General features: G+C 40.7%; 1 protein-coding gene across 5 annotated transcripts in view; it reads left to right on the plus strand.

Moving 5' to 3' along the window:
* The window catches only part of cd276 (CD276 molecule), a 100943-nt gene that overhangs the window by 17534 nt on the left and 62402 nt on the right, over positions 1–21007 (plus strand). For 4 of the 5 annotated variants that reach the window (XM_044133992.1, XM_044133977.1, XM_044133967.1 and 1 more), the window contains 3 exons: positions 507–602; positions 15124–15474; positions 19141–19437. In XM_044133992.1, coding sequence (XP_043989927.1) covers positions 557–602; positions 15124–15474; positions 19141–19437 — 694 coding nt within the window. In that variant the 5' untranslated portion in view covers positions 507–556. The remainder of the gene's footprint in view (positions 1–506; positions 603–15123; positions 15475–19140; positions 19438–21007) is intronic. The other variant, XM_044133999.1, reaches the window with a different exon arrangement.

Below are 21007 nucleotides of genomic sequence, written 5' to 3' on the forward strand. Positions count from 1 at the left end.
TTTTTAGGCTTTTAACTTAAATAATTAATTACAGGTCAGAGTCTTTGAAACAGTGATAAAGCCCCTTTGTTCAGCACCAATGGGAATTTAGCCGCTAGCTTTAGCTCTGTTAGCGGCTAATGATAATCATGTTCTCGCAGTGCTTGCTTGTCTTTTAGAAAGTGCCTAATATGCCACTAGATAAATCATTTCGAAGCAGTATAGAGACTTCTTCATGTAACCAAGTGTTTCAGCAAGATAGGTGATGAGACTATCTGGGAAAAAGCTCAAGGACTTCCCTTTATCCTTCAAAATAAAAGTCTCAAACATAAATACATGTCAAAATTAAAGTTCTCCCTTTCCTTTAAGGGCTTGTTGTCATAGCTCATAGTACCTATAGATGTTTCTTTGCAAAATCTTGCCCTGGATCACACTTTGCACCACACTTCTTACCATATTGCCATGTTACTGTATTGTCCTAATTATTTCAACATATTGAATCTCAGTTTTTTCCCCCCCCTCTGCAGTGCTGTGTCTGAAGACGTGAGCCCGCTGTTTGAATCCATCCTGAAGCACCATGCTAGGCCTCCTGCTGCTTGCAATGCTGGCTGTCCACGCACTGGGTGGGTGTCTCCACTTCTCCTATCCTTTCATTACCATTGAGGGAATTTCTACCGTCTGTCACCAAACTGTAGGCTTGTAATTTTTTTTTCTCAACAAAGGCTTCATTAGGCCAAACAGCAGTTCAAATGAGGGCACTCCTCAATATGACATGCTTGTAGTCTGGGAGTCATAAACCTCCCTGTTTAAACTCTGTCGGTCTACCCAGACAGGTCTACAGAGAATGTTTTTCTAGTCATACAGATGCTCTCGCTGTATAAGCAGTGGCCTAGTTTGAAGTAATTTGAGTTTAGTTTTTACAGTGTTTTAAACCTTTGACATTGAGATGGTTTCTTTTCATGACTTTTATGATTTCATAAAGCAAAGACACTTTGACCTTTTCCGTGAGGTGCAGTGGGGAGAGCTTGATGCCCTCGACGAGAAATGCTGGAAGTGCAGTTTTTCTGCTGCGACTAAGAAAGTGCAATGAGGAAGTTATCTTCTCGTATTTCAAAATACAAAATAGTGGCATGGCTGAAACTTATGTTGCAACTGAGAATTAATTCCTCACGCACTCAAAGATTTTACTCCAGGAAAAGAGCTTGTGTCGTCATAAAAAACAAGAAACAAATGGCCTGGATTGGTTTGATAGCATTGCCTGACATGGTGAATAAAAAGAGAGTGAGTATGTCATCACAGGGACGAAGAAGGCATATTTTTGTAACCGTAAAGTTTTTCCCAGCTGGTCTGTGGCTGACACATCATCAGTCTTTGGCGTACATGCAAAATCTACAAAGAAAGTTTTATCTTCCAAATTCATGTCATTTTTTCCCCCCTTTTTTCTGGTGGAATTGGCACAAGCTCCTATTGGCCATCAGCTGCACATTTCAGTCCTGACTCAGTGGACCTAAGTGTCTTCAGTGGTTCATTAGGGACCTATTCTCTCCCAGCACAAATGGGCTTGCGGCCTACTCATTACTTGCTGTCTGGCATTCAGTGCCTAACTCGTTCTCCACACTGGGGGGGAGATGGGGAGGAGGTGTGGTGGACTGATGGAGCTCTTTAACTCACAGGTAATGGGCTATTGTAGCTCACACAATGATTCACTTTCTCTCTGCTAACTGGAGCACTAAGTGAATTAGTTGAAGTCAGGTTTGATACTATAGACTTCCCTTGTATCACAGTACAATGAAACAAAAGGTACATGCAGAGTGAACCTTGTTTGGGTTATTAGAAGCTGAAAAGATATCCCACCACACATTGTCAAATAACACAGATGAATTCAGATGTTCATGGTTGTGGTATATAAAATAATATTACAATCACTGAAAGAGTGAATAAATGGTGGATAACGCCTATTATCTCTTATTATGGCACCTTTTAGCGGGTGGGGTGTATTGGGGAGCTAGAGAACATTTTGTCTTCAAAGCCAATAGTTAAAAGCACACAAAAGGATTTGAGATGGTTTGACAAAGGCAGGATTGTAATGGCTAGATGACTATGTCAAAACATCTACAAATCTGTAGCTTGTGAGGCTTGTCCTCTGTCTACAGTGGTACTATCTATCAAAAGGGATCTAAGAAAGGATAATTGGCAAAATGACTACAAGTTCATGCGTAGCCTTGGGTGAAGTGAGGTTGATTTTATGAGAAAATATATATTGCACTTTGTTGCATATGGGGCTATATAGCTTCAGACCGGTCAGGGACCCATGTCCACAACCCAAAGCATCAATGATTGGCTCATGATCATCAGAACTAGTCCAGGTTATAAAGGGTTGACCTGGTCTGATAAATCACATTTCATTTTACATCACACAGTGTCTGGGTAAGTGTGGTAGATTAACCACAAGCCTAACCCTACCCTCATGAACACCCGGGTGAGCCATCACAACGTTAGTTTGAACAAAGTTCTACTACGAGTTTTTGAATCCTTCCATTCATGTGGATATCAAATTAACATCCATGATCTAGCTAAGTGTGGTTGTAAACCATGTACATTCTTTCAAGCAATTAATTGATTGATTGATGGCGTTAGCATGTTTCAACACATAATGCACCATGCCACAAAGCAAAAAAGAGTCACAGAGAGGCACAGCAACTTGACTTGACCCAGATCTCTGTCCAATAAAGCATCGGTGGGCCGTGCTGGACAAGCAATTTTCATTCATTGAGATCACACCTTGCAACTTATAGGACTTAACGGCATCTGCTGCAAGTATCTTGGTGCCAGATACCAGAGCACACTTTCAGAGGACTTGTGGAGTCCATATGTAAACAGATAAGGTGTGTCTTGGCACCAAAACAGAGTCTAAAAACAGTTAACGATTGGGTAGGTATTGAATTGCAATGTGAATGTGCATTTCTTTGTTTTTCTGTTTTCAGTCAAACCCAACAGTCATTATCTAGAGGGATAACTAATAAAGGTCAAATTGATTACTTATTTGTTCCTTGCAAGTCAGAAAACTGTGTTCATATTTTTATGTGGGTGACCGTGTCTTGGTTACGGAGATCCCATCAAGGGATTACCAGCTGTAACCTTCTCTGTATTCCACTGTGTCATCATAGCCCAATAACTCCAGCGCGTTCTCATATCACTAGATATGATTTCACTTTGCGGGCTTTGCCAATAGTCACATTGTAAGAACAATACTTGGGGGAGAAGAACACATAGCAACACATGAGTAGGATGTCATACAGTAAGCCTCAATCTTATCTTGCTTTAGAAATCAGCCTATTAAATCTCCCTCAGTAAAACTCTGTCCAGTACTTACCTAGTACTGCACACAGGCATACCAGGGAGGAATTGTTGGTTTTTGTTTAAACTAATGCCAAAAAATAAGGGCTCATTTAGTGTTGCATTGACCTCTGACCCTTCTCAACTTTTAAAAGCCTAAGAGTGTTTTCATCAAACATCTCCCTATTTGTTGTTGTGAGTGTCAGCAAAATGGACAAAATGTCATTGTGTTACAGCAACGAGTGAGCCACAACAAATAGCTGAGTAAAGTGATATCCTTGGCTCACGTCAGCATAACACACGGCGGTGTCAGCCAGTGGCGCGGCTAACAAGAGGCTGTCTGGCTAATTGCTTGTTGTTGTCATAGTGTGTGTTCACTTAGCACAGACGCAAGGCTGCCAGAGCATGCTGTGTTGCGACTCGTGGTACCAAAAACAGTCAAATTCATGCAAATGTAGTAATGGAAGCCTCACACAGAAAAACGAGGGGAGTTCGAAGGTAATTCAAACCAGCTAGCATAATTGGAGAGACTGCATCTGGTGTGGTAGTGGGCAAGCAGACGGGCAGGCCCCGGAGCGTGAAAATAGCCCTCTCATGCCTTCAACTCTGGTGTGCTTTTTAAAGGTCTGCTAACTATGAATACCTTCTCCCTGCCCTCCTTTTCTTTTCACAGCAATTGATTCTGCAAAAGGGGGGACACTTTAGCCTGTGCAGAAATTCAATTTAGAGTTATTACCCTGTATCAGTGATGTTCTTGCTAATTTGATTGCGTCCAGTAAAGTATCCTTTAAAAACAATTGAGGACAGGCTCAACAAAGATTGGTTTTGCTGTAGTGCATACATAATGAGCTGTCTCTGTTGGCTTGCCTCTGTCTCGTTGGTTTTCAGCTATTTTTTATTTTCACACCACTTACTCATTGAAGCAAAGTGCATTACCCAACAAGCATCTCATGATTATTTCAACAAGTTCTAAAAAGGCTGCCTCATGGGATTGTTAAAATATTGATATGGATTATATGCTGTGATTGTTGCTCTGACGGGGGAGTAGGGGCCTACAGCCATATGTTGATCTTTTTGTGTGTAGTGGGCTGTGATGAAAGGTGTTGAATGGATTCTAATCTGTGCTTGGAAAGTATCACAGCTTCCCTCTCGCTGCTGGAGCGTACCAGCTGCATCCACAGGTAGATTCCTACTAGTTGGGTAAAGTGGTGACGCTACCATAATTAGGGTTCTGTGATTGAGACAGAGCCTTGACTACAACTAGATTGTTTATTTTGCATCTCTCAGTGCATGAACAGATCAGTAACAAAAGATTTCTACGTAAAAACAATTATGGGAGCAGACACACATTACTTTCTCAAGCCTATTCAGTTTTAGGAATTTTGAAGCTGTTGAAGCAGGTAATATACAGTTTTCATACGACTCATAAAACAATATGAAATGTTAAGGATTACACATGTAATCAAGTTATATTTAAAAAATAAGGCAATGAAATAAAAGGTCTGCATTGGCATAGCACTTCATCAAGTCCAAGGGCTTCTAAGTAATTTACACAAGTTGTTTTTTCTTTGCATATTGTGAACTCATACTCGCACTTTGGAAAGACACTAGGAGATTCCAAAGTCATTTACACTTTCTAATTAATTACCTTCTATTCTTTGTCATATTTTAGTTCATAAAGTATGATTAAAGAACTTTCACATCATTGTTACCTTATAAACCCTTGGGAAAGCTCTTTGGCTCTTTTTATTAGCCAAATCTTGCGTTGATCTCAACTCAGGCATGTTCATTTTTTGAGAATTATTCTGGTCCATCCTTCACAAACTCAAGCAATGAAATGACAAATTCAAATGCGATTCTGGGTTTGAAGAAAATCAAGACCTAGGCATATTTCAGTTTGCTAAATCAAACTTTTGCACACACCACAGTTAATTTAAATTATGTATGGCATGTCATTGTTAGAAATTAGCCGCCCCCAGCTCTGACTGACTCCATGACTCTGCTACTATATTTGGGTGCTCCAGTGTTCGTCACCCTTCTTTTCTGTCCTCAGCCTGTCCTCATCAAAGGCTCTCCGTCCCTCAGGCTTGTATGCCAGAGGCTTGCCTTTATCTGCCTACTTTTCTTCTGCAGACACTTGTACCTGAATGCTAGAGTCCATTAACAGCTTATTGACGGGATATGAGCTGGCGGGTATCCATGAAGAATGGAAGACGGGAGGGAGCAGCATAAGGGAGCGAGAACTAAAGAAAAAAATACAACAACAAAAAAAAATTGAAAATGGAGAAGTAGCTAGTTCTTTTTATGAGCCATCACCTGTATTTCCCTTTGAGTGGGGAAACTCGCATTTCACAACGGGTTTTTTGGGAGCAAAAATGGAGGAGATTATCTTCTGTTCTTAATGTTGAGTTTCACTTTTCACACTGCAGAGGGCTCCTCATCACTGAGGAGGCATTTCTGCCTAGCATGCAGAAAATATTCACTGTCTAATTTTGATCCACATTATACTAGCTAAGCACACACATTCTTAATGATCTCCAGAAACTGCTTCTCTCTCTCCCTTTCTAGTGTTGGCATTATCTAGAAGTCCGCTTTGTACAACATGAAATCAAAAACCAGCTTTCCCTTTAGACCTATACAGCCATTGGATATATCATAAGAATTATCAGTATGAAAGGACTCGCAGTTCTTTTGAGCACACTCCTTTGAAGTGTAGCTGGTGCAAAATGCCCAGAATGACAGTGCGCTTCCCTGCAGTCCCGCTGCTCTACAGATGGGGGCAGTGTCGTAAAAGCATTTTTCTTTTTGCCCTTGCTCTTCTTCTGGCTTAACTTAAACATACGTCCATTGCAGTCTCAGTGTTTCACCTTACATATCCGTTTGCTCTGCTTTGTCAATATTGCCTCTCTAATTTGCCCTCCAATGCTAATGTTTGATTTCCTTCATGTATAAAATGCTTGTGTTTCCGTCTCTGCTGCTTGCTCTGATGGAGAATGTACATCCATATATGTGTACTCGCTGTAATAGACAAATGGCTTCACTAACTGTCCAAATGGAGCCACTCAGCAATTAAATGGCTCCAATTATTTTATTTATGAAGAAAGACTTGAAGGTAACGTCCTTTGTCTGGTTCAATGTTATTGAACTGATATTGAGGCTGAAGTGGGGTTGCGTCTGAAGCTGGCAGATCTTCGTATTGAATAGCCAACTAAAAGATGAATGGATGCAATGTTTACATATATCGAACATACCTGCTGAAAAAATCTAAGAGCTGTCAAAGTAATTACATGCTCATACGCATTGCTAACTTAAACAGCGTGGCGAGCTTTCCTGTGCTGTGTTTGTTTTTGTTTGTCAAGGACAGTGCAAGGGCCCCAGCACCTGTGCACCTCTGTGTATACGTGTGTGTGTGTGTGTGTGTGTGTGTATGGGGCTGTTGCTCGTTGTGATTATGGAAGCTCCCTGCTCCAGAGCAGCTTTGTAACAGCATCTCCATTGTAGTGTCAGAATACCTCGTGTCCAATTCCTCAGACAGTGTGATGCTGTGGAGCTGTCAGCAGTAATACAAGTGTGGAATATCAATGTGCTCCCTGGCCTTTGGGTGTCTGTTTCTGCATGAAATTGGGTGTCTGTGTGAGTGTGTGCCATTGTGTCCAAAGTGGAATTTTGTTTGCATTTTCTTGATACCAGTGCAATTTCTGCTTTATGAAGATAAATACCTAAAGTTGTATGTGTTTTTTTTCTTTTTTGATAATGACAGTGGTAAAGTGGAGATGTGTCCTGGTGTCCAGGAAGTACTCATTACTTCTTTTGGTATGCAAATTTTTTTTTGTAAATAGAATAACCTTATTTAAACCTAAATTTGTACATTTTATATATATAAATTCACTTTTTTTAAACAGCTTGTTAATCCTTTCTTTGTTTTGTCCCCACATACCAGGTGGACACTTTTTAATATATAACTCTGCTTCCTTTACCTGCTTAAATCTTTACATTTTGCTCATTTACTCCACTATTTATAATAAAAATACAAGCTTTTAAATTGTAAAAATCAATACTATACTATATAATTATACTATATAATTACATATATAATTATACTTATTTTCTTAAATGAGCCAAACATGTTAATAATGTAGTTTTGTTTTAATTTAATTAGTGGGTTTCCCCCAGAAAACCTTCCAAGCTTGGTGGTATTCATCCAGTGGCCCACTGTGTCTTTGAGTTAAAAAGTGTTTAAAGTTGACAGGAAATTTTAAAATGTCACTAGGTAGTTATGTGTTATTGGGATACATTATTAACAATACCTAAACACCAACTATACAGTCTTAAAAAAGGCAAACATGAAAAGTTCCCTCAAATCTCTTAGCCTGGTGGAGATGCAAGTAAAGCCTGGTGACCCGCCAGGCTTATAATACGCCGAGGGAAACCCTGACTTTTCACCAATATTTATTCACTCACCAAACACCAAAGTAGACACAATGTTAAGTTAGATGTTTAAAACATGGGAGAAACGATGGAACAATGTTTCATTCATTAAAATGGTTTGTGTTACACACGAGAATAGGTGTTGGTAAGAGACAAAATGGCAACAAGTTGGAACAAAATTGGTGTATAAATTGCAGAAGTGGAGTCCTTACCCACATTTTGCCTCTTTGTCATTATGTACTTTTGCAATTTTGGCTGGGTTTGAAACGTTGGTATCTACTTCAAGATATTTTGTACTGACCAATCAAGGAGCACACACCAAGGAGAGGTTTTGTTCACACTTTAAAAAAAAATCTGACTAAAAATTATTTTTTTCTGCAGTACTTAAAGGGGGGTGGTTTTATGACTCCAGTGTGGAGACACTTCTCTTAATGGAGATCAAAATTATTAAACTGTAAAATACAAAAATAGAATAAAACAGTATTAAAAAAATAAATTCTTTACATTGTAAATACATTTGTCACTCTAGCTTGTTTTGTGTCATATTTAGTGGAAGTGATCGAATCTCTTTAAAGCCAACTAAAAGCACCTTTTAAGACATTCACACTTTGGCTCAGGTGGGATGTACTTATAATTACTTTCTTGTAAATAAGTTATCTTTTGTAGATTCTTATTAAATATTACTGGTTTTGTTAACATTCCAATGTCCCAGTATGTTATGCAGCTACACCGGTGTCCTTAAACTAGCTCACTAAAAGAGGATGTGGCCATTATTAAACTTACTAATTGCACCTTTACACTGCATGTTATTAAATGTGAAGTGTGCTTGCTGTGAAGCTTTTGAAATGTGTCTTGGTTCATGCAGTGGCGAAAGCTGTTTAGATAATTCAAACATCTGTAATCCTTTGAGAATCCCTCTGTGTGTGTATGCTATGCAAGTATTCAAGGCCCCTTAAGTTATTATTTCTTTACTGTACACATTAGAACCACCAATTTTCATGTTGTTTTTACTTAGGAATCATTAAAAAAAGACATGACATGCCTTCATATTCAGCTGCCCTCTCCAAGACAATGTTTTGTTGAACCATATTTTACCGCAGTTAAAGCTGAACATTTTGTTTACTAACGAACTGCATCATGAGAATGAATTTCTATGAATTAGAAAGGGGAGGGATAAATGTCACCTTCCAAAGGGATCCTGAACATACAGCTATAATGGGGTGGTTTTGAGCATGACATTTGTGTGTTAAAATGGTCCAATCAAAGTCCTGAAACTAAATGCTTTTGAGAATCAAGGACTAGATCGTAAAATATGCTCTTCATCTAATCTGATTGAGATTGAGCTATTTTGCAAAGAACTGCCAACATTTCAGTTTCCAGATCTGCAAAAATGGTGGAAAAATGACCCTAAAGACAGGCTGCTGCCGTCCCAGCAAGGTGGCTCTTAAAAGTATCAATTCAAGGGAGCTGAACTTCCACACCTGCCATAATTTTTATACTGTTTGTACAAAAAAAATAATCTTTGTAATGTGCCAAAATGTAAAAATGTTAAATTGGCACTCTAGTAACTCCAAGTAAATATAAAGGCCTTGACTTCAGAAACAATTTGCTCATCATAAACCACATAGCAATAGGGCTGGATTGATTGTCAACAGAATCTCTAATAAAATAACAACTGAAACGGTCGAACCACTTACAATCCCGCTTCCAGTAATCTGATGTGCGTTCTCATACTGTAAACAGAAATGCACGAGGGAGCACGCGTGTGCACTTGCATGTCTACATCTCCAAGGTTAATGCCAGGTCATTTACTGAGCAAATAGCCTTGTCCATTACCTTGCATGCATTCTTTCTTTAATAGCTCAGATGCACATAAGTGCTGCCTTGCTTGAAACCCCGCTGTCTCTCAATCTTACAGTCAGCCTTCACACTCGTCTCATGGAAAGAGAGCAGAATGGAAAAGTCCCGTGTAGAGGCAGATCCGGCAGCAGCCATGTCTTGCATATCTGAGGCTGTCAGGATGGCAAGAGCAGCTGATATTGACAAGGTGGTGGGTAGCCCTGAAAGTACGAGCGGAGCGCAGTGTGAAGATTACTTGCAGCCTTATTCTAGCCGGGCCCGTGTCTGGCTGGTGAGCGGGGCCCATTGCCAACACTCACAAAGGCTGTAATGAGTTTATTTCATGTCGGCTGTGAAAGTGCTCGTCCCCTTTTCGCAGGCACTCAGACAGAGTTGAGGCCCATAAACACAAAGTGCAGCGTGTAAATCCCCACCACCTGACGTCTCCCAGCCCGCCCTCTATGGCTTCTGAGCATCTCTTTATTGGGGTGAGGGAAAGAGACGTAAGATCCTCACCTGCCCTCCTGAGAAGACTCCACGGGCCTCCCTACAAGCCCCCCGCTAAAGACCACCTGTGTTGTAATCTTTAATCTCTCTGGCTCTCGCTTGTATCCTTGGAGAGAACATGTTTTTTTTTTGTTTTTTTTTCCCCCCTGGCTTACCAGAGCAGAGCTGATCGCTCAGCGTCTGTACACGACGTGCTTGTTGTAAACATTGGCAGATCAAAAACAGCACACTGTGATTTGCTTTGGATCGTGGTGTTTCACCTCTGACGAGTGCATTTTCCATGACGTCTATGATCTCTGCTTGTGCGTCTGTGCTGTCCAGTCTCTTGCCCCTCCATGCAATGCAGTCTGCTCCATTCTGTTCGCTGTAAGACGCCGTTAATGTGGACCTGTCATTTTAATTTAGTGATAGGATTTTGAGAAAATACACTATAGTTTATAGTTGTTGCCATTTTTGTTTTTATCAGTTCTAGTGGTAAGATGTGTTTTTAGCTAAAAGTGGTGGTCTGTTATTTTCCCCATGTGAACAACTAAAACTGTTGTTGAAGGCCATTGGCTAAGCACAATATTATGTGTGTATTTGATTATGCATCTGTAAAAAATATTTTTAATCTTATTCTGGTAACATAGCATTTTCTCTATACCTTAGATATAAAATACCATAAAAATAATCTGCATTTGCATATTTTATCCCATTTGTATGAACAGCATTATTAAAGTCAACACTTAACTTATAATAAATGAGGCCTGGGGTCCATAAAATGTCCCGAACTTTGTTAGAGGAATACTTTTTAAGGCCTCTACCTTTTTAAAGGACAATCAATTCTTTATAGTCTGCTGAGTTATTTAAATTAGGATGGAATAGCAGTAAAGTAAATATACCTTTCTATTATAAAGAGACAGATGTAAATAGATTTCTCAAAAAAAAAAAAAAATCAGATTTGGTTTTTCAATAGAGCAAAAACAAAACATCCAAACCACTGATAATAGTAGACAGTTATAAATCCACTATCTCCATTTATTGTTGTAAAATCTCTTAAATTTGAAATATTTCTGTCTTCCATCCAGGTGTTAATATTTTTCCTCACATCGGTCCAAGTGATTTTGCAGGAGAATCTCCACCACTTACCCTAATTTTCAAATAATATTTTCCATCTTGTTTTGGCTTTCCACTTTATTGAAACAAGGTATGATTACATTTCACCTCCCACCATATTTAATTTTTTTAAATAAAGGTATTTGTCAAGAATAAACAGATAAAAAGCCACGCTCGAGTTTGGGCACATGAAGATATTACATAATGGTTAAAATGTTCATACAAAACTGAGTAAAAGAGCTCTACTATCCATCCATCCATTTTCTGTGCACTCTTGTCCCTAATGGGGTCGGGAGGGTTGCTGGTTCCTCTCCAGTTACGTTCCGGGCGAGAGGCGGTTTCACCCTGGACAGGTCGCCAGTCTGTCACAGGGCAACACAGAGACAAACAGGACAAACAACCATTCACACACACTCACACCTAGGGAGAATTTAGAGAGACCAATTAACCTGACAGTCATGTTTTTGGACTGTGGGAGGAAGCTGGAGAACCCGGAGAGAACCCACCATGCACAGGGAGAACATGCAAACTCCATGCAGAAAGACCCCGGGCCGGGAATCGAACCCAGGACCTTCTTGCTGCAAGGCAACAGCTCTACCAACTGCACCACTGTGCAGCCTTATACTATACTAGCATAGAAAAATAAACTAAATTCAATGAAACTTTCAAAGTTTATAATCAATTACCACAAGATTTAGTTTTCCATAATTTGCCTTTTTTTTTTGCTTAAATCATTATTGATAGACAAAGATCAAGAAAACAAGTTGATAGAGCATTAACCTTTAACATGAGATATGACTTTTCATGCAGCAAAAGGCTCCAATTACACAGACAGATGTACCGTTTTTAAAAGCCACTTATAAAACTGTGTCATCAGCATACATGCGTAGTCTAACTGTATGATCTAGTTTTATTCCAGTTTTGGGTTAAGAAAAACGGGTTGTTCATCCAATAAATTTGCTGCTTTGCCAGTGCAGGCCAGGTTATTTGCTAAAGATCCATTGGTAAAGGTGCTTCCTCTCAGGTCCACATAGTCAAGATGGGGTCACCGGTTCGAGGAGCAGGGAGGAAAACGCAGAGGAGACTGCAATATGTTTGCCAAAAAAGACGCGTTTCTAATGCTGCCTCTCTCTGACTTTGGTCCTAATTGAGGAATTAGACTGTGAGCTTCCATCACACTCTTTGTTGGTTTGTTTCCAGATATTATCTTTAAGTGTGAGCTCAGCGCCAATCTTCTCTTTTCTATTTCCCTCTCCCATCCCCCTCCCACCTCTCCTTTTGTGTATGAAGTCAGTGGTGTGAGTCATCCCAGGCTGCTCGGGGAGTGATTTAATTGCTCTCTCCTCTCCTCCTTTCAACATGCGTGCCTCGAAGAGGGCTGTCACTGACCCTTCCTCTCCTGTTAAAAAAAGAACAAAAAACACAACAAAAAAACACTTGCACAGCAAATGTTGGGCCACCCTGAAAACACATTGGAAATACCAACTCGGCCTGCCCAGGCGATGCCGAAACTAATGCTGCGTCTGCTTTGCTTTGCTGCGATAACTTTTTGGTATTGTGCAGCCCTGCTGAGTGAGTGTGAGCACAATATGGGGAGATAACCCCCACAGCAGCAGAGGAGCTTTTGTAATTGCAGTTTAGAAGTGGGGGGAAGCCTTATGTCGCTTCTACTTTGGAAGTCAAAAGAATTGTTTTTTAAGTTGGCGCTTTGCTCTTATACACACTGTGATTTAAGCTTAAATCAAGTCATTTTAGCCCCTTCAGAGATTTACTTTTTAATTTGTTTTCTTATTTAAACCTTCTGATTTCATGTTTAGATGGAAAGAAATCCTTTTCTCAGACTAAGAGGCTTCCCATGAAATCGTAGCACCCATGCTGCGAGCTTCACACACTTCATCGTACCTAACATCTGTGCGTTTTTTCCATTCTCCTCTCTGCACTTGTGAGGTGAGACATGAGGTGGCACTGTTCTCGCAGACGAACGGGTTGGTGTCAGTGGGGGTGTGATTCAGAGAAAGAGAGAGAGAGCAAGAGAGAGTTGCTTCCTTGTAGGGAATGGCAGAATGTGATTAAATATAGGGGTTTGCCTTGACTTGGCAATACCCATTTGTATGAAACCCTTTCAGATGAAAGAGCTGTTTGTTGTTAATGGCAGAAGTAATTCTCACACCTCTGCTGCAGCTGAATCTCCTTTATGGTGACGTGGTCCACCGCCAACATTGGCGCCAAGATAGACGGAGCTCAAAATGGGATGGGGAGGCTAAAATGCCACCGTGATTATATCAATTAGAGAGGCTGAGCAGGAAGTAGAGCGCGTTGCTCCGAGGGGGCCGCCCCAAGTGGAATTTTTCTCCCCTGTGATGCTGATGAGTGTCTCCAAGTTATATAACAGCAGACAGGGATCAATGGAGAATGCTGACTCTTGAGAATACCATGAATGTACTCTAGCCTCCCTGAGATGGCTACTAATTCAGAATGATTATGCAGTGTGGACTTTGCTCTCGGCCCAGTCTAGACAAACAGTACACACAAGGGCGCAAAAAAAAATCAAGTCAGGAAGCACAACAATCACACATTTAATGCTTTTGCTTCACATATCTCCCTGCACCATCACTACTTTCCCAGATTTTTTTATTTTTTTTTGCTAGATTTAACTAAAGATTAAACCAAAGCCAAACAGATGTTGCCTCCGTTGCTGAGTTTTACAGCACTGAGCCATCACCAGGAGGCAAAGCTTTCAGGAACGCGAGAAAAGTCCTGATGCTTACTTTCAGATCCCCTCGCTCCTTCCCTCTCACGCTCATTTCAGCTTACCCTCTTCATGCTACTGTGCTGCACACCCAGATGGCGCATTTCTGAAGGAGCCACAGCATTAGTCTCCCAATGCTGCTCTGATTGTGTGTTCAAAGGCTTCCAGATATGTGTAGGTGTCAGTCAGTTACATCTGAACAGCGCACACCAAATTAAAGCTGTGATTCAATGAATACTGTATGTTTACACTCTGCCTGGGCCACGAAGTATTTGCTAATGTTATTTATTTTATATTTTTGAATTCTTAAAGCTGCAATATGTTACTTTTATTTTAAAAAAGTATTTGTTAAAGCTGTCGCTATGTCGTGACAGTATAATATGAGACAGATAATCTGCGAAAATATTGAGCTCTTCTTCCTCCTCCCTGAGCTGCTATTGCCATATGAATGAATGCAACCCGAGTCAGGAAGAAAGTCTTAGAAACAACTTACTGTCCCAGGAAAACTGTCACTGCTCTCAGGAAGATGCTGTAGGAAGCAAAGGCGACGAGGGGTATGAATGACGTGTACACAAGCCTGATTGTCAGCACCAAGATCCTCCTTTTGGCTCTGATTGGTTGTTTCTGGTTGGCACCGGGAGGAGGCAGAGGAGATCAATTTCTTTTCACAGGTTATCTGTTTCACATCATACTATCACAACATAGTGACAGTTTCAACAAAAATGTAAGAAAATACTTTTTCTTACATTTTTATGAATATAAATTTTTATATACATTTATATGTATATAAAAGTTACATACTTCAGCTTTAACTTCCAAAAAGATGATCTAAGGTATTAAGTGATAGTAAAGACCTTTAAGCACCAATGAACTTGTAAATGAAAATGCATTGATGATTTTGTACATGAAATGATTGTCTGTGTGATTGATTTTATTTTTTTTACCCCTCCAGGGGTTTTTTTGTGGGCTCTAGTGTCCCTTATATGACAGTAGGCTGACAGGAAAAGGGGTAGGAGAGGGGAGAAGACATGCTGTAAATATCGTCGGGTCCGGGAGTCGAACCCGCAACAGCCGCGTCAAAGACTCAAGGCCTCCAAACATGGGTCACGCTATCCCCTTCGCCACCACGGCACGCCTATGATTGATTTTATTGATTAAATCTCATGTATGTCTCACGTCTTCTCTTGTAGCTAAGCTGGAATTGCAAGTCCCAGACCTACCAGTGGTGGCGTTGCATGGCAAAGATGTCGCCCTCAACTGCTCCTTCAGCCACACAAGTCCCTTCAATCTATCCGACGTGACTGTGTTCTGGCAGCTGACTGACACCAAGCGCAGCGTCCATGGGTTCTCCATGGGGCAGGACCAGCTGACGGAGCAGGCAGAGAGCTATGCCAACCGAACCAGCCTCTTCCCTTCCCAGCTGACCATGGGCAACGCTTCACTCCTACTACAAAGGGTGGCGGTTGCTGACGAAGGTAGCTATACCTGCTTTGTCAGAGTGCAAGAGCACAACAGCGCTGCCTTGCTGCTGCAGGTCGCAGGTGAGTTGAGTTGTGACAGATGGGGTTATGGGTGCTGCATTTCTGGGAGCAGTATGATCATAAATATACTGGTGATCAAAGTTAGGAACAGTTCTTGAACACTTGACAATATAAGAGAAAAAATATGGAAATTGTAGGCCTGGACAATAAATCAATTACAACATATACTGCTATAGATATGTGTTCAATATAAATAGCTAATATATCTGATAGAAAATTCAATAATTTCACTGAACTCCAATCCAAAACTGCACAGCATTCTGGGGAACGTAGGCAGAAGAAAGGCTCAACCTCTCTATGCAAGGTTGGTGGCTCGTTCTTTGGTTACCTAGCAACAACCTGTCGAGTAACTTTTGCAGCAGCAGTTTAAAGTTTTGCCACCATGCTTCAAAACTGCTTAAAAGTAAGAAAGAACAGCATGGAGTGAAAACTGGATAAAACAGAAAAAGCCAGGCCACCAATTTGGCAGTATGTTTAAAGCAAAATAACTAATCAATATTTATTGACATCATCGACCAATATGAAACACTTGTATTGTGATACGTTTTTCATCCATTTTCAACCTAATTAGATTGGCCATCCGGGGTTCGATTCACGAGCCTGGGGTTTTTGCCTCATGTCTTCTGCCCCTCTCTCTCACTGGCCAATTTCTGTCTGATTACTGTGAATAAAGGCTACTAGAGCCTCACAAGGTCTTTATTTCTAAACAGCATCTTCATTTTGCAGCAATGACTGTAGCATGGAGAACAGTTACAACTAAACTTCCTGATGGATACAACAGTCAACAATTAGTTGAAAGTGTATAGGTGCTTACCTAACCTCAGTGCATCTCTAGTCTTGGTTGTCTGTCTTATTATTTAAGTGTTTTCAGTTCCAAGGGACTGCTTCGTCTGTTTTGCTGTGTGACAAACTGTTTTTCTCTGCCATGTAGATAAGAGACCCAATTCCTTTTGCACAAAACATTCTTGAAACAATAACCCTTCTACCTCCACCTTTCATTTATTTCTTTAGACTTTGTGCTCTGTCTTTTTTTGTTCCATAAACAGAATATTACATTTGTGACCCAAAAACCATTACCTTGGATCACTTCTCTTTTCAGCAATAATTTTCAACCATGCTAACAAACCAAGCACCAACATGCTTTCTGTTTCAGCTGAAGTGACTTGGCCAACTCCCCGCCAACAATGCATGATTTATTATTAATTTTCTATAAATGCCAGGGATGTCAGGTGTGCTACTGTGCTTTATTTTAATCAGTTCTCTTTCTTTGATGTTTTTTGTTTTTACATGGTGCCTCAGAGCATGTGCAATTTAACAAATATGTTTTGTTCGTTTCTCATATTTTGATACTTTGGAATATGACTACAAAGTGATCTTGACATTTGGGAAATTCTAGGTTGTTAATTTTGATCTCCAGTGTACGTGGCAGGCATTCACAAAAACCTGCAATATGAACCGGTGTTGTACCTCTGTATAAAATACCCAAATAACTAATTAAATCTCAGGATCCAAGAATAACTCAGGTAATGAACTTTACAAATGCCACTAAGGATGATTGTGTTTACAAAAGCAAAACATATTTTTAATGAATTAAAACTAGAAACATATATTAAATTAAATTAATTTTAACTTTTTAATCAAATATTGGAAGCACCTCGAGATGTTTTCATCCCATAAAGCACAGCCACAGTTTCTAAGACTAAAAAAACAAAATAATACATTTATAAGAGATCACTGCTTACTGTGCCTTCTCAGACACATACACACTTATGGCGCAGTTGATTTAGGATAATTTCTTCCCACACAATGTAAACAGGTAATAAACAACTTCCTCTGGGCTGCCGAGGATTGTTTTTTTTTGTCAATACGTGCTGATTGTGGTCCTTGTCATGGTCAATATGTGCTGACTTTGATTATTAGCTGTTGTCACGGTCAATCAACCATCACTAACATCTTCCGTGCTGTGAGACCACACTGCCCCTCTTCACAGCTGAGAGCCTTTTATTTATTTATAATGATATTGTGTGCCTTCCCTTTCTTCTCGCATTTCTTTATCTGTTGTGAGATTGCTTCAGATTCTCCCAGGAAGGATGTGTATTGGGAGGTGTTGATAGCTAGCATTTTTTGATCTGTCAGTGTGTCCTGCAGTGACAAATTGGTTTGATTTTATGGTGCGCATTATTAGATGTTCTATTTTTGGGCCGCATTTGCGCTTAGTACTGCAAAGTTTCTTCATGCTGTGCTGAAAGAAAATGAAAGCGGGCCTTGATGGAAATCTGTAAGTCAAATGCACAGCTGGAGTCGGTGCTCATTCTGTCTCAGTGTTGAGAGCCCCACTTTTTAAAAAGCAGTAAAGACAAACTTATTTAATCTCAACTTCAGCTACTTCAGCTTTTGGTTTGCTGTGCCATGATTGTCTCTTTCTTTCTTCCATTTTACTTGGGTTTTACCTTTCGGGTTTGTAAAAAGGTGTTACTCTCCAAGTCTGATAAAGGATCTTTCACCTCCTTCCTTTTACATTTGTGGTAGCATGGGCTGTGCAGTCTCAGATTCCAGATGAGCTATCCATTTAGTGTTCTCCCAGGGACTTCCAGCCCTATTTTTTGCTTCTGCTATGTGTCACCTCCTCTAGAGGGCCAAATCCCTCTCAGGGAGTTGGCTTGGTTCTCTAGAGGGAGCATCTTCAAAGTAGAGCAGCATGGCATTACTGCTACCTGTAGAGGACGTCTCTGTCTGTAGGATCTGAGGTTTTCTGATACACTAAGCTCCTTAAATATAATTTGGAACTTAATTGGAATCATGTCAGGCAATTTTGAGAGTGAAACTCGCTGCAGACAACTTGAAAAGAAGAACAATGAGTAGGCATTTCTGCTGTCCTTTTGTCTCAATAGACTGTTTCATAAAACCAATACATTACAGGTCTGCAAAAAGAAACCCTTCTCTAAGCTGCCTCAAGCAATTCTGTTCCACAAACATAAACTTTCACAGTTGAACCACAACAGAAGGAGTTGGGGCGCAGCACTCAGCAGGGTCAACATTGTTTTCCCTACACCTCTAGTAGAATTGTATGCATAATATTCTGTTTTTGGATACATTGTGATGTAAACATGGCTGATAATCATTTTACAACTGTCACGTAAGTGTGGCACCCAGACACATAAAGACACGCAGCACGATTAAGAAGCACATCCAGTACTTGCTAAGGAGAAGATGACCACACTATATGCAGACACGGTACAACTAAAATGAAAATGTCTCATACAGCACACAGGAGAAACTATTTTACATGTTTTTATCTATAGGTGGAAGAAATCAAGCTGGTTGTTCCTTGCCAATGTCAAAGAGAGGACAAGTGCTAGTGAAGTTTAGATGAAGGTACTGATGAAAAAAATCTGGGGTCACATTGCATCAATAATTGATTTCTAATCACAAGAGCGACAACTCTTTCGGTAGTTGTCACCAGTACCAATAGAGCTGTCACATACTGTCTAGGTGCACTTAACTAAGGACAAATTCAGTGGCTGTTTATGGCAAGAAATGATGCTCATGACACACCTCCGGAGTCCTGATATGTTTTCATCTCAGATAAACCTGTCACCAGATCCTACTTACCATATATCATTAGCCGGCTAACTGTTAGCTATTGTTTGTGCTCTCCTCCTTCAGCTCCTTACACAAAGCCTGAGGTCACGTTGGAGCCTGAATCCAACCTGCGGCCTGGGGACGAGGTGGCCCTGACCTGTGTGGCCTATGGCGGGTATCCTAAGGCTGATGTCATATGGCAGGATGGGAGCGGACGCAACCTGACAGACAATATCACAACTTCAGTGGTGGCCAATGAACAAGGGCTGTTCACCATGACTAGTGTGCTAACCGCCGTGCTGGAGCCCAACAGCTCCTTCAGCTGCAGACTGATCAACCCTCTGCTTAGTGAAGAACGCTCAATCTTTGTCACAGTCACAGGTGGGTAAGGGTTTTCTCAGCTACTCTGTACTGGTTGGTGTGCATGTTTGAATTTCGTCACTGCAGAATATAAAGACCAGTCTTGTTACCAGTGGAGCATTTCCAGAGTTTCTCATTAAAATGTTGCATACTGGGCGTGCTGTGGTGGGATAGGAGATAGCGCGACCCACATTTGGAGGCCTTCAGTCCTCGACACGGCCGTCGCGGGTTCGATTCCCGGACCCGACAACATTTGCCGCATGTCTTCCCCCCTCTCCTTCCCCCTTTCCTGTCAGCCTACTGTCATATAAGGGACACTAGAGCCCACAAAAAGACCCCCTGGTGGGGAACAAAAAAAAAAGTCGTATACTTTTAGTGAACCAGTCTGTCTGCTGAGGTTTCCTGCTGTGGAGTTTTAACACTGTGGAGTGTTTTTTGAAGCTCCAATGAAACCACTGGGAAATAAAGAACATTTTTCTTGCACTCCAGTAAGCTTTACCTGTCAGTTCTTTCGCATGGTTAAGTTAGATCAGTGGGGGATATTTTCTCTAAGCGTAGTCAAGTTGCTGTTTATCAAAAACTTCAAAAAGAATTAGCGGTATAATGAACTCATGCAAAAAGGAAGTGACTGGTTCTCTAGATCTTCTCTACATACAGGAAGTACCCCGTCAACTGTAGATTGGTTTCACATGTTTACCTTTCTCAAATCATTTAAACTCTACTTGTGACAGCAGCAATGTGATGATTTTAATGGTCTTTTCAGCCTCACCTCAAGGCACCACCTAGCCGTGTCTCCCTGGCCCTGCTGGTGTATTCTCTGTGCTAAATGTGACGAGAATGCCATGTAAGGGTGGGCTAGGGCTGGGTCTCTAATGGGAGCAGCACTGTGTGAAATGGCTCATATATGAGAAGAGGTGGCCCAAGCTGGCTCTCTGGACTGTCGCTGGTGCTGGTGTTGGTGCTCGGCCTGTTGAGACGAAGGTCAAGGCAGAGGTCAGGGAGTGCTGCTCCACTGGGCTGGGAAATGACTGTGCTGTCTGGAAACAGGACGGCCGATTGGCAGGACTGGACGGCTGAGTGAAGGTGGCCTTTCTAACAGTGTACTTGCCCTCAAAACAGGACAGATAACCAGTCAGAAGGACCAATATGGAGGTGGGGGAGTATGAAGCACACATTGACAATGCAAATATAAGTAGAGAAACTGTTTTGGTAGTGTGTTGCTGTGGCTACCTTTGGTTTCTCCATTTTATTAGATTAATTCTCTTCTGTAGGTGTGGTTGTGATCTATTGTTTAGTACCACTGCCGTGCCTCTCATTCATTTAGATGGCTCATTTGTAAAATTATTGAGTAAGCCACGTAAATAAATTAGTGATGGGACTCCATTTGAAAATTATAATCAACTTAATCTCTGGGTGTGCAACTAATTAATCTCAGTTAATTGAATTTTATTCAAAAACTATATATCGGCAACATTTTCAATTGAAAGGCCAGCTAAATTGTTGCATAAATTGACACCACAAAGATATTTATTGTTTTTAATATGTTATTCACCCATCAGATAGATGCAAAGTGCTATAATACCCATTTCTA

Source organism: Gambusia affinis, linkage group LG02 (genome assembly GCF_019740435.1).
Source record: "Gambusia affinis linkage group LG02, SWU_Gaff_1.0, whole genome shotgun sequence".
NCBI classification, from domain to species: Eukaryota; Metazoa; Chordata; class Actinopteri; order Cyprinodontiformes; family Poeciliidae; genus Gambusia; species Gambusia affinis.